The 15016-nt window shown below is 37.7% G+C and overlaps 1 protein-coding gene across 7 annotated transcripts in view; it reads left to right on the top strand.

Moving 5' to 3' along the window:
* The window catches only part of GRM7 (glutamate metabotropic receptor 7), an 891077-nt gene that overhangs the window by 147664 nt on the left and 728397 nt on the right, over positions 1 to 15016 (top strand). The window contains exon 1 of one of the 7 annotated variants that reach the window (XM_079122080.1): positions 6396 to 6589. The exons of the other annotated variants lie outside the window; for them this stretch is intronic. Within the exon in view, the coding sequence (XP_078978206.1) occupies positions 6578 to 6589 (12 nt within the window). The 5' untranslated portion in view covers positions 6396 to 6577. Of the gene's footprint in view, positions 1 to 6395; positions 6590 to 15016 lie in introns of those variants that run through there. 7 annotated transcript variants of the gene reach the window in all.

The raw sequence follows: 15016 nt of genomic DNA, 5'->3' as shown, positions 1-15016 counted from the left end.
AGCCCTGTTAATTTATATCTGTGGATTAAGACACTATTAGTTTACACCTCTCAAACTCTGGTGATTTCACCTCTGAACATTCTTGCATTATCTCATGCATGAGATTTTGGGGGACAAGTCATCTCTAAACCACAACAAGGAATTGTTTTTCATAAGTACAGAGGTTTAGGTTGTGAAAATGAGAAAGTTCTGGAGATGATTGGTGGTGATGGTTGCATAGCAGTGTTGAACATACCTAATACCACTAAAACTGTACACTTAAAAAATGGTTAAAAAGATAACTTCATATTATGAATATTTTGCTACAATAAAAAAGTTAGGCATTTACATACTATAATATCTAGCCATTTCACTCCTAATCTTTTATCCAAAAGAAAATAAAGGATGCATTTATACAAAAACTCACACATAAATATTCATAGCAGTTTTACTTGTAATGATTAAATACGGGGGGCAATGGAAATATCCACCAATAAGCAAATAAGTGAACAAATTGTGGTATAGTTGTACAAAAAATAATGCTCATGGATGAAAAAGAATAAATTACTAGATACACCTCAACATTGAAGGATACTAAAATGTTCATTATTCTAAATGAATGAAGAGCAGTGAAAACAGAGTCCTTTCTATGATAACTTTTATGTAAAGCTTTAGAGAATGCAACCTAATCTTCAGCAGCAAAAAGCATATCAGTGGTGGCCTACACATTAGCATGTGCCTGTCAGGGTATTGGAAGGGGAGGTGGCAGCAACAGGTTGGGGCGGAAGTATCCCAAGGGGCCACAGAGAAACTTATGAAATACTGGATGTGTTTATCATCCTGATTTTGCTGATTTTATCACCAAATTTATGTCATGATTCATCAAACTGAACACTTTAAATATGTGAAGTTTACTGTATTATAAACCTCAATAAAAATGTTAACAAATAGTAATTCAATACTAACCCAACACCAATATCTACATACATCAGATGACCTCCTGATCTAAAGTCATTGTTACTTATGAAGGACATATGCCAAGACTTAGCTCATATTCATAGTAATTTGTTAAAATGGATCCTGGAAATCATGACTTTCGGAGATAGAATGTATGTGATGTCCAGGCATCTTAATGAAAATTAATGATAATGATTTGGAATTTAATGGATTTCTTACAGTCCTATTGAAACTTAATAGAAAATGATATAGTATAATATGAAATCAATTTAAATTATCCAAATGAATAATTAATATGTCAGTCATAAAATTGTCCAACATCTATTATTTAGAACCAAATGATTCAGAATCGGGTTTACTCAAAGCTCTGACTTTATGGGAGAACAATATGAAAGCACCCTCCTCCCATGGTTGTCTTTGGAAAATTCTTGGAAAAGAAGTAAAAAATAGACTCTATTCTGTATTTGTTGAAAAAATGTTTGCAGCAAGAAATAAATTATTTCGTTTGACATTTCTATAAGGCGCACACTCATAAACACTAATACATTATTCTTTAGGTAGAAAGAGTGTGAAATAAACACCACCGAGCCCATCTTACAGTTGTAAACATTGTACTGTTTTCCAATTAAACTTAGAATAAAATCAGGTTCCTTCATCCTATATCTCTGTCCTTCTTGCTTTACTGATATGTGTCTCTTCTTTAGCTTCCATTGAAACACCAATTTCCTTCTGACACAATATTTATTTTATTTTATTTTATTTTTCATACCAGAAATTGTTTGAGACAGATTCTTGCTAAGCTGTTGTAGGCATTGCAAGATTACTAAGGCTGTCCTCAAACTTGCTGTCCTCCTGCCTCAGCCTCCAGGGTTGCCAGGATTACAGGCACACGCCACTGTGCCTGACTCAATATTTCTTTTAAATGTTTCTTTTTCTGCCTAGAATGCATTTTCCTTGATTTAGTTTGGATATCACCATCACATCCTCACAGTGACCTTCCTTAAATCCCATAAAAATCTTGACTTTAAAGAGCATTTTATAAGGTTACTGTAATACTTCCCCTTTATTAGCACTTTGTTATTATTGAGTGTTGAGTTAATAGTAAGATGATGTATAGGAACATAAAATACATGATTTTATTTGTTTAATTTCTATCTCCCTCAGGTACCCTGTCCTGTGATTCCATTTTCTTTATTAATTTGTTCCTAGTAAGTAGCACAGAGCCTGGTGCAAACATGTATCTGGTGAATATATGTTGAAAATTAACCAAACTAAGAGAATTTGGTGTCATACACATCTAGTAAATATAAGATGAAAATGAGCCAGTCACACTCAGAATTTGGTGATATAGCCAAAGAAACTTGACTTAGAAAGCTAACACAGTCTTCTGACCTGTGTGCCCTCTCCATTCACCTACCTGTCCTCTGATATTGACCAGGCTTTAAGGGAAATGATAATCAATACTTCTATGTCTAAGGGAAGGATTTGTAATTGAGTATTACATTTGATGTGCCTGTTCTCCTCAAATATGTAAAAGATGTTTCACAGAGATGTTAGCAGCTCCTGTAGCTAATTTGGTAAGCCAGCTTGTGGAACAATATGTTCCCATGCTGTAAATGATGATTTTGCTGTCTAAACTGCACACAGGCCTTCTGCTAGAGAGGAGTATAGAATCTATACTTCATTCCCAAACACATCCCTGATTGAGTAGCTGTGGGGAAATGTGGCTTTCAGTCCAAGCTGTCAGTTTGTGCTCTAAAATTGATCCTATGAGTTATTTAGTTAGCTGTGAGGAGGACAGGTGGACACTCTATTTCACTGCAATTCCACAAGGTTGTGAGAAGATTAAAGGAGACAATAGATTAAAAGTACTTAGGAGGATAGCACCTACTAAGTGTTGATTAGTATTAATTATTAATAATAATAATTAATTATTATTATTACTCTTGTAGGGAAAATTTACCCCCTGCCCATTGAAGGATCATTGGAATAAATTGGCAAAGATTAAATAAGAGAAAAAGGCAGAAACTGATTTAATATGTAAATGGAGAAATATTTCCAGGGATAACCACAGGAGTATGATTACCTAAGAGTTATCATTGTTTAGAAACGTATATGCCCCTTTTTCTGTAATGGTGGGGAAGAATGGGGACTGGTAAATGATTTCTAGGGGAACGCAGGGGCTTAGAGAACACACAGTGACCTAGGACAGAGTCTTTTGGGCCTGAAGAACAGTTTTTCTAAATGATTCTCTTGGGGATGGAAGTAGAAGATAATAGTGTGTGATAAATGTCTGTCCGGGAAGGTTGACAGACTTCCCTCTTTTTTCCTGCAATTTGAGTATAGCTAATGAAAGCTCAGGAAAGGGATGGGAGTTACCGGCTTCTTCCTTGACAGGACCAGACTTTAGGCATATAAGGGAATTTTGTTGAAAGTTTCTCCCAGCACTGAGAAGGGAGAAAAAAGTGAAGATCAGAAGGACTTGCTTCTGGGCCTGTTTTAATGACCTTTTAATTTCAGTGTGATCTAATTTCTCAGAATACCAAATAATGCCAAATTTGGGAGTAATTATCCTCTGATCCCCCATTTAGGATCTTAGAAGATATTCAAACATATACTTGGGACAGGTATCTCTCCTCCATATCAAGTGTGAATTATTTTTAAAACCATGTTTTGGATGAAATTCTCCACGGTTTTTTTTTTTTTTTTTTTTTTAAATAGTGGTAATATACCATTAGGATCTCAAAGTATTTGCTTAAAGATACTATTGCTTAAGCTGTTAGTAGAAAGTGACTTTTAAAACCATATGCATGATAATAATACAGAATAGTTTTAAAGTTTCACTCATATTCTACTCATAGACCAAGGGGGCAGGGAGGGAATCTTTTGAACAACTTCTTGTTCTAGTTCATTCTGTCATTTTGCAGATGAGGAAGTTAGAACCCAGTAAGTAACACATTCAAAGAATCAGAGGCATAAGTTGGATTAAACTTTAGACTTATGCTTTTATCCAGAGGTCTATCCCACGTGTTTTAACTTACTGGCTTCTAGGGTGTATTAGTTTTGAAGGAGCACCACAGCACATCACCACTAAATGGTTGGAGCTATATTCCCTCACAGTTCTGGAGGCAAGAAGGTTGACATCAAGGTGTCAATAGGAGTACATCCTTTCAAAAGCCACAAAGGACAATCTGTCCCAGGCCTTGCTCCTACCTTTGCAAGGGTGAGCCCACACGCCGAGGATTGCTGATTGCTGGTAATTCTTGACTAGTGGATTTATCACTTCAGTCTCAGTCTTTATCTTCATATGGACTTCTCTCACATGTCTGTCTCTGTATTTCCTCCTTTTTTGGATGGGAGGTACTGTTGAACTCAGGGGTATTTGACCACTGAGCCACATCCCCATCCCTATTTTGTATTTTATTTGAGACAGGGTCTCACTGAGTTGCTTAGCCTCCTCGCTTTTGCTGAGGCTGGTTTTGAACTTGTGATGCTCCTGCCTCAGCCTCCTGAGCCACTGGGATTATCGGCATGCACCACTGCATCTGGCTTTGTATCTTTCCTCTTATGTCAGCCAGTAGACTTAAGGTCATCCCTGATCTAGTATGATCTCTTTTTAACTAATTATATTTCCAAAGACCCTACTTCCAAATAATTTCACATTCAGAGGTTCCAGGCGGGAATGAATGTAGGGGAATGATAATTCAATTTACAACATATGACAAAATTATTCTGAATTGTTCTGACATAAAATGAAGACTATAAAATCAGGTTTTCTCTGCTTTGTGTTGTTACTTAGGGACAAACATCAAAAGTCATTAATGTTCTTTGTTTTTGGTAAAGGGTCTTGCTATGTTTCTGAGGCTGGCTTTAAAGGCCTGGGCTCGAGCAATCCTTTCTTATCATCCTGAGGAGCAGGGAATCTAGGCATCAACCCCTATGCCTGACCTAAAAGTAACAAAAGTTATAAAATCACTTTCAAAATATAACTAAAATTGCATTCCCTCTCATGCTAGACACATATTCTTTCTTTCTTTCTTTCTTTCTTTCTTTCTTTCTTTCTTTCTTTCTTTCTTTCTTTCTTTCTTTCTTTCTTTCTTTCTTACTAGGGATTGAATACAGGAGTACTCTACCTCTGAACCACATCCCCATTCCTTTTTATTTTTTTTTACTTTGATACAGGGTCTTGCTAAGTTGCTTAGGGCCTCACTGATTTGCTGAGGCTGGCTTCAAATTTGCAATCCTCCTACCTCAGCCTTCTGAATTGCTGGGATTACAGGTATTTGCTACCATGCTTAACTGGCCACGTACATTCTTAATTTTGTTCTTTCTTGAAATCTTGCTTCCTTCCCAGACTAAGCCATATACAAAATATTTCTGAAAGACATTTTTTCCCCCAAAACTGTAGGTGCCCTTTCTTCTCATGGTCACCCTTACCCTTTTGTTACTCTTCCAAGCCTCTTCATTTCCTTTCTTTATGCCTAAGAAAAACAAGAGGAATAGCATGACCACGATCCCAGTTTGGCCAGAATGTCTCCAATTTAGCATTAGAAGCCTCCCATACCGGCAAACTCCTCCACCTCAGGCAAACTGGGACCGTTGGTCACCTTAGCAGAAGGTATCAAGGGAAGGTTACTCTAGAAGGTGGGAGTGATAAGGAGGACTGAGTAGTAATCATTTGCTAATTTATTATATTTCTAAAGTGTTACCCTTCTGGAAATTGACTTACTTTGTAGGTACTATAGAGCATTGATTAAAAACAAATGGCAATTATCTGCACTTTGCATAGGCACCATTTTCACATGGATTTGATTACACATACCTGTTCTCCCCTAAGCAGAAGAACCATACGTTTAAGGTATAGGCTCTGGTCAAGGTAGACTGGAGGAAAAATTTTCCTCTGGGTAAGACTATAGCAGATTCTTTGAATGATCTCATTGTTTGTTTCTAAATTGGTCTCATTACCCAAATCACTTGGGAATATTTGGGGGGAAATTGAATTTCTGATCCCATCTCTATATGCCTGATATGTCCCTGGTGAGACTAGAAATCCAAAGTTACTCTAGGTGTGATTCTGATGATCACCCAACTTTGGGAAAAACAAGTTTAAACTATTGAAATATTTGGCCTCCATTCTAATTATCTGAAAAGCCACCCCCAAAACATTGATCAGGTAAGTGGCTCCTATCAACAAGTGTTACATCTTGGTTTAACATTACCCTAGAATAAAACAACTTCACACATACAGATCTACATATAGACATGTCAATGTTTTCAAAATTATTACTTTCTTATAGTTTAAGAACTCTCTGTGTTACAAATCTTAATATAACTATATCTCACTCTTGTCATGTAAGAACTCAGGAGCCAAAAACATGTTTATGATGAAAATCAATTAAAAAAAAAGTCAGGTGAATTATTATGTGAAGTAGCCAGAACTGGAAGAAATTGAAAGTTGATTGGCTGCGTCCATTTCAGGTGGGAACAGTTGGAGATCACTTGGATATCCAGCCCTCCCGGGCTCCTGTAGCTCAGGAGGGGACATGACATGATGGTGGTTCAGCTACCCTATGGCAATGTGGAGAGAGGTCTTTCAGACTTTCAGAAAGGATAAGACCTTGGAGAAAAGAGGAGCCAGAGGATGAAGTTCTGGGTGAGTCAGGCTTGTGCAGAGGTGGTGGCTTCATGGGGGTTGACCTTCACTGGACTTTGGGGAGGCTTCTGGATGAGGAATGGGCTGAGCCTGGAGAACAGGGGAGGAATGTGTCTTATTGCTGGCTGTCTTTTTAGGATTGAGTGGCTACACCCTCTCCAGGATTGTGGGTGAGCCCTTGGTAGGACTAGGAGGGCAGGTTGTTGACAGAGGATTCCTCTTTGAGATCAGAGTTTAGCTTACTGAAATGGCCACAGCAGAAATGCAGGCAGAAAAACCAGGCAAGACTTTCTTCCTGCTCAATTAGAGAAAACTGCATTTCAGGCAATTTAGGCAGTACCGTAGGATGGCTATTGGAATAAAATATCTCCTGACAGTAGGGAAAGCATGAAAGGAACACACAGAAATATAGACTAGAAAAAGCTATTTCCAGGCCCATATGAAGAACTGCATAAGGAGGGAGATCTCTCGAAGAAACAACTCGAAGGACATAGTTCCTTTCAGTAGTTCCTTTTAGATGTAGCTTAATAGGAGGTACCAGACGATAGCCATGATCTGTTCCCTGAGAGCTTACACATATAAAATGAGGACATGTCAAGGATTTGGAGCATTCTAAACAAGACCCTGAGCCACATTGTCACCACGGCTTCAAAAAATACTCACAGGCTCTTGGTACCCAGCTAAGGTACAAATGCAGATTGTTTGAATGGTGTTTTCTGTTTACAGATATTTACTGAGCATATACTAAGTTGTGCTAAAGTGATGATATGTATCATTTTGTTCTTCCTGACAAATTTTGTTAGTTTTGTTATGCTATTTTATATATGAGGTGACTTGGTCTGAGAGAGAGGAAGTGTCTTGTTCAAGGTGAGAGAGTTAGAGAAGAACAGGGCTGGGACTTACATCCAGGCATGCCAAGCTCCAAATCAAGTGTTCTCATATCCCAGCCTTTGGAGGTTATTGCATTATGATCTATGAATTGGATCATAAATGTCTTTGAAAAGGGGAGATAAAGAAGAAGCCGATAACTGAATTGTGGCCAATGGTTTGGAACAGTGTTGAAGAGAAAAAGAAGAAATAAGAAACATACTCCAACACAATGAAATGGAAATGTAATTTCCACAACTTGCTTTCCATATGGGAGTTAATGTACTTGCTTTGCGGGGTGAGGACGTACCTCATGTCACCTAACTATAACATGAGTGATTTTGAAAATGGGAAAGGATCTTGAGGTCATCTTGTTCAAAATAGTATGTTCACAATCAGGATGTTAGATGGTTCTAGAATCTTGAACTCTCACATCTAATTCATGTAAAATACCATCTGGGAGGGGAGGGGATAGAATACAATCCAATTATAATTCAATGAAGAGCTAATTGAACGATAAAATAGACAGTTTACTTGAGTTTTTTTATATAATCTTATATACTTTAATTTCACTGGATGAATAGAGAGGGTTCCCAATTTAATTCAGAAATTATATAAAACTTCATTTTCATTATTAGTGCCCCACAGTTTTGCAGTGTTAAATCAACATTGTTTTAAAGACATGAGAAAGTCTTTATTACTTTTTATTACACTAAATAGCAGTTACAAACTCAGTCACAAACTTTGAATAAGATTCAGGAAAATAAGGAACTACTCTGTATTTCAAATTGCTCTGTCTGCAAAATGGGTTTGGGAACTGCAGTGGTCGTTGAAATTTATGAAATAAAGAGGGTGTGACAAAATAAGTGATGGATAAATGGGTGGTCTGTCATAACTTCCTAATTTGACATCTATGAAATAATCTGACATTGTGTCTTATTTCTGAAATAAGATTGACATGCCAGGAGATGTAATCAGTCAGTGACTTTCTTAGGGCATAGAAATGTTTATTTAATATTGGAAGTGATGCTTCACCAAGGTCTTAGGGATAAATTTGGCCTTGGATAAATCTTTAGAAATATTTAGACAGTCATATGTTTCTCAAGGTTTTGCTTGTAGTTGACCCAACTGCTAATGTTGTTGTTGTTTTTTTTTTTAACCTTCATTTAGAATTAGAGGCATGCTTACTATGTTAGAAGAAACATACTCTGTACATTACAAAGTTAAGGAAAGGATTAGAAGTCTACATTGCAGAGGCTCATGACCTAGCTTGGTCATTCATGAGTGCTGTTATCTTTGGACAAATTATTTAATCTGCTTGTGTCCCCTCATCTTAAAAATGGGATTAATGATATTGCATTCTGGGATGGTTTTAGGGATTCAGTTCATGTAAGCAAACGATTTAGAATAGTGCCTGGCACATCGTCATGCTTGGTAAGTCTTTCAGTCAGCTTTTTTCACCACTGTGATCAAAAGACTTGACAAGAATATTTTAATAGGAGGAAACTTTATTTGGGGGCTCAGATTTTCAGAAGTCTCAGTCCGTAGATGGCCGACTCCATTGATTTGTTCCACAGGAGATGCAGAGCATCATGGTGGAAGGGTGTGGCAGAGGAAAGCAGCTCAGGGTGTAGTAATTAGGAAGCAGAGAGAGCCAGCTCTTCTCACCAGGGACAAAATATAAACCCCAGATGCCGTCCCCAGTGACATACTTCCTCCAGTCACACCCACCCTGCCTACAGACACCACCTAGTTAATTCAGATAAGTCGATTAATGCACCGTTTACATTAAGGCTCTCGTAACCCAATCATTTCACCTCTGAAAATTCTTGCATCATCTCACACATGGGCTTTTGGGGGACATGCTGAATTCATACCATAACAATAAGCATTACTTATTATTTTTCTCACTTTAATTGGAACTAAGTTAATTTCCTACAGACACAAAATATTTTTCCAAACCTCTTGAGGAACTGAAAAGAACATTACACCTACCATGTCTGATTGAAGAAAGGAAACAACAGGCTGCCATGGATTTGATAGTTTGCTAAATGCCTGTAGGAACAGGGAAAATATATTTGGTACAAATATTTTAATTTCCTCAAGAAATAGAACCTGTTACTGCAGCAACAGCCACATAGCTGACTAAAATGTGTTCATAAAATAAAAGGGAGAGTAGTCATAGAAACCACAAAGGGGAAATTATACTCGGAGCAGATTTCCAAGTTTCTAGTTATTAAATAATAAACAGAGACCTCATAAACATGGAAATATATTCTAAGCATAAAGTACTCAAGCCCCACTATACTAATTTAAATAAAATCTAATTGCTTTCCATATTAAAGAGGCAACCACTTTTTCTTCTTGTGAATTATAACAAATAACATCATTTCAGTCAATAAAAAAAAGACACTAAAACTAATAAAAGTTTTCTCTTCGTGTGTAGACCCATCTCAGTTGACTAAAGATGAGTTGATTCGTGGCAGACACACCAAAGCTGCAATCTCGGCTAGAAAGCAGGCTGATGCACAGTGCCTGCACAATATGGTTGAGGATATTCTTTTTTAAAATTGGAGACTCTCTTGTATCACATTTAAGAAGGATCACTGTTCAGGCAGCTTCCACTCTGTAGTCAAGAAGGGAGGCTCCAAGGTATTCATTAACACACAGCCCTACAGTTGAGGCTCCTTAAGAATCTGGATCCTTCCTCTACACTCTAAATCCATACTCTCCTACAAACTTTCATTAGGTTCTCCCAATTCTCCTCTCCCTTTCCCTCGGCACTGAACTCAAATTTTATCAACAGATGAGAGACAGGAAAAACAAAACTCATTGACTTAGTTTTCTGCTGAAGAAGCTCCTTAGCTTCAGAATCAGAGCTCACAGGTAGGAAGGGGGAACTTTATAGATTGAGGAACTAGGAAATTGCTTGGTTCTGTGATCCTATCTGGGTATGGTGGTGCATGTCTGTAATCTCAGTGGCTTGGGAGGCTGAGGCAGGAGGATCTTGAGTTTGAGGCCAGCCTCAGCAGTTTAGTGAGGCTCTAAGCAACTTTCGGGAGACCCTGTCTTAATATAAGAAACAAAAAGGGCTAAGGATGTAGTGTAGTGGTTAAGTACCCCTGGGTTCAAATCCTGGTACCAAAAACAACCATATGATCCCTTTCCCAAAGGTTATCTTCCTACATGATTCTATCACTGTAACTACTTATCATGATCATGTGCTAGTTAGTGTTTCTGTGCCTATAACCTACTATGCAGTGAGTTTGTTACAAGCTTTGTTCTCATTCTCTCAATAGTAAAAAAAAAAAAGAAAAAAAAAAAAGCAATTATTATTTTGTCATAGTAGAGAATGTTGAGAATATTGAAGCTTAGAAATTTTTAATTTGCTCAAGGAAATTTTAGACAATATATAAGGTAGTGAATAAGGACCCTGTCTTAATGAATTTGGGTTGCTTTAACAAAATATCAGAGACAGATATTTTATAAAGAAAAGAGGTTTGGCTCACAGTTTTTGAGGCTGAAACTCCCACATCTCTTTGGCCTCTGTTAAGGGCCTTCTGACTGTGTCACAATGTGGCAGATGGCAGGGAGAGTCCCAATCAATCAGTTCACACACAAAGACCAAACATTTGAACCTTTGTATAACCCCACACTCAAGTTACTAATCTAGTCCTTCAGGAAAAAATCCTCTCCTGAGAAAAAGGCATTAACCCTCTGAATTAGGTTCCCATGACCTAATTCCTTTCTCTACTAGGCTCCACCTCTTAAAATTCTACCACCTGAGCACCCCCAAACCTCTAGCACTTGAACTTTTGGTGGGATAAACCACATCCAAATCTTGGTAAACCCCAACCCCAAATACTTTTTAAAAAATCTGCTTTGTTCATCCTAACAGGCATGTGGGTTTTTCAAAGTGCCCAAGGGCAGTGACATCATTCTCTCTTAGGAATTGGAAATGCATTCTCTCTTAGGAATTGGAAATGTGAAGCACACTTGGGCTTGGCTCAGAGGAGAACACCCACCTACTATGCCTGAGGCCTTGGATTCCATTCCCAGCAGGAGAGAGAAAAATAAATCTTTATTATTCCAGACATTGAATTTTAAAATCCAGGGTGGGCCCCAGCCATCTTTGGTTCAGTAGGTTTTCCAGGTCATTCTGCTCCATGGTAGAGTTTGAGGGCTACTGATTTATGCTACACTGTCTCTCACATGTGTGCATGTGCATCTGTGTGCGTGTGCATGTGTGTTTCACCTTAAAATATTCAAAAAGAAGCTCGTAAACCCAGCTAAGATTTCTGAGCTTATTATAAGCCTTTGATTATAAAGTTTGCATGGTACCTTTAACGAAAGAACAGGTTGTCAAGAAAAACTTGGAGAAAACCCAAGGCTTCTGAAATGCTGTCACATATAGTGAGAAACTTCCACTCCTAACCATACAGGAAGGTAGGTGACATGGAGAAAATTAGCTTAGTTTTAAATGAAAATGTGAGTTTTTTTTTATGTTTTGTGACATGTATTACATGGATTAAGAAATTCTATTTATGTCTTCATTTCTCTAATGAAGTGCACTGAGATAAAAAGTAACCTTCCTTTTCCTGAGTGTTTGTGACAGCTCAATCCCTTTCAAGGGATTAAAGCAATGTGTATGCTAATAAACTGAAAGTGGCATCATTCTGTTGTGAAGATGACAATGCAGCAAATACAAGCTGCATATATAATATCGGATGTGTCATGACAAGAGAAAGTGAAAGATACATAATTCCCACCTAGGAAGTTGTCAATCAGTACAAAATTGTAATTTGATTCTGATGAAATGTCGATCCTGTGATAATCTGGTGTAATCTGGGTTAGTCAGCTTTGCATCCCTGTGACAAAATACCTGAGCAAAATAAATTGGCAAGCAGAAAGGTTTATGCTGGTTCATGGTTTCAAGGTTTCTGTACAAGGTTGCTTACCATACTGCTTGAGCCTGTGGCAATGGCATGGTGAGGAGAATGTGGTGGATCAGTGCTACTCCCCTCATGGCAACCAGGAAACAGAAGGGTACATCTGCAGTGACCTCACTTCCTTTTGCTACTCTCCACCTCCTAAAGGTAGCACCCGCTCCCAATAGCCCCTTAAGCTAGCAACAAAGTCTTTAGCACTTGGACTTAGGGGGATATGTATCTGAAACAGAATCTAAAAGAAATGTCTAAAAATTCCTAGATAAACGAGACTCTGTTCTACAGACTGGATTTGGTCTGTGGTTGCTGATCTGTCTTTCATAACCACATGGCTCTTGTGAAGATATAGAATGGTTATTTCCTGTTTCATTCGATGTTTTGGAAGGTTTTGAAGAGAAGCACATACCTGGTTCTCTTGGTGATTTAAAAACAATGGCAATTTTAAATGATGGTTTGGCCAAGTTCAGAACTTTTTATCTTATAACAAGTACAGAGCAATTGCTTCGTAACATTTAGTGATAGATGGTTGATGCTTCCTTCATGAGCTAGGTCATTCCCTAACTCACTGCTCTTGCCTTGTTCTCACGGGAGCAGTACACTTTTGCAGGCCACATTCCAAGATTGCCAGTTTATAAAATGCATTGGCTTGAAATTTAAGTTTAATGAATTATCAAATTTTTGCATTGGAAGGATACCTGAAATATTCAATTCCCAACCTCTCTACAACACAGCTGAAAACGAATGGCTCTAAGTACTTCTTGTCGCAGAAAATTCACTCTTCCATGGTGAGGTATAGTTCTGTCTCCCTAAAATCTTGAACCATCACTTTGTTCTGTTGTCTCAGGTCCCAAGTATGAATCTGGTCCCTTGCTACTTAAAAAACAAACAAACAAACAACAACAACAAAAAAACTGTCTTGGGACCAGGCGCATGTGTCTCACTGGGTTGCATGTGGTTGAGTGTTAGAAGTGCAGGCACTCAGACCCCAATCCAAATTCCTGACTGGGGGTCATCATTTTTTAAAAGCCACTCCCCTCTTACCAAACATTTTCAAACTGCTTTATGTAACACACATAAAATTAGGTACACATAATATAAAGCAAAACATTTTATAAATATTTGTTGTTTCTTGAGTGCATAAATAGCAGTATAATCAAGATAATGAGCATATCATCACTGCCAAAATGTTCTTTGTAACTCTTTATAATTACTTCCTCTGATCCTTTCCACTCCTCGACCCCAGTCACTGGTCTCTTATCCCTCACCGAATTAATTTTCACTTTCTATAAAATAAGTGGACTCATACAACATACACTTTTGAAAAAATATTTCAATTCTTGACTCCTGAGAGTTCTCCTTGTTGTTGCATGTATGAATTGTTAATTCCTTGTTATTGTTCAGTAGTATTCCTTTGTATGAATATACCATGCTTTCAACTCTTGATGGACACTTTTATTGTTTCCATATTTCTACTGCTACAAATGAAGTTTCTATGAATATTTATGTGCAAGACCTCATAAAGACATGTGCTTTCCTTTCTTATGAGTAAATATCTGAAGTGAGATACCCAGGTCATATGGTGATTGCAGTTTCCTTAGAAACCGCCAGATCTTTGTCCTATACTTCACTGATTCTGTTTCTTACATACCCCCTCTCCAAACCCAGTTCTTCCCCGCCCCCCCTGCCCCTTTGGTGTGTGTGTTTCATTCTTTTATTTGGTTTGGATAGTTTCTCTAGTTATATCTTCATGTTCAAGTGTTTCCAGTATTCTCCTCTACACTGTGTAACCTTCTAATTCTATTCAAAATATTTTTTTCATCTTGGACATTTTGATTTTCATTTCTGTAAATTTGCATCTGTTCCCTTAATTTTACAAGTCTCTATTAAACATGTGCAGTTTTTCTTCTAGCTTCTTGATCATTTGAAATGCAGTTTTAATAACTGTTTTAATGTTTTTATCTACTAAATTCTATCATGTGATTCCTGGATTGACTCCAGTGATTGAGTTTTCCTACTCTATATTGGTCAAATTCTTCTTCTCTTTGCATGACTAGTATTTTTTTATTCAAACATTGTGAATTTTATATTGTTGAATGCTGAATATTTTCATATTTTTATAAATATTCTTGAGCCTTATTGTATGATGTATTAGGTTGCTTGAAGATAGTTTTGTCTTTTTTGACCTTTCTTTTAAGCTTGGACAGGTGATATCAGATTATCATTAATGAAAGAGATAATTTGTGTTCCACTATGGAGGAATATACTATTTGGAGTCCTCTCTCTGATGCTCTGTGAATTATGAGGTTTTCCCCCTTGGCTAGTAGGGACAGGAACTAGTTCCAGTTTTATGAGAACTAATGCTATTCTCTCAATATTTCAAGTGGCTTTTTCTAGGCCTCAGGCAGCTGGTCCCCTATCAGAGCTGAGCAGTACTTGGCTGTACATGGAGGCAGGGAGAATCCGAGGATAAATGCATGGGTCTCTCCCAAAGCTTCTCTTTTCAGTTTCCTTTGTTTCCCTGAACTCTTAGCAGTGTCTCCTCAGGTCAGTGCATCTTCTGGATTTCCCTTTTGTGTCACAGCCTGGAAACTCTTTCCATCTAGTAAACAGGGGT

Source organism: Sciurus vulgaris (assembly GCF_902686455.1).
Source record: "Sciurus vulgaris genome assembly, chromosome: 19".
NCBI classification, from domain to species: Eukaryota; Metazoa; Chordata; class Mammalia; order Rodentia; family Sciuridae; genus Sciurus; species Sciurus vulgaris.
This window is presented reverse-complemented; position numbering and strand designations above follow the sequence as displayed.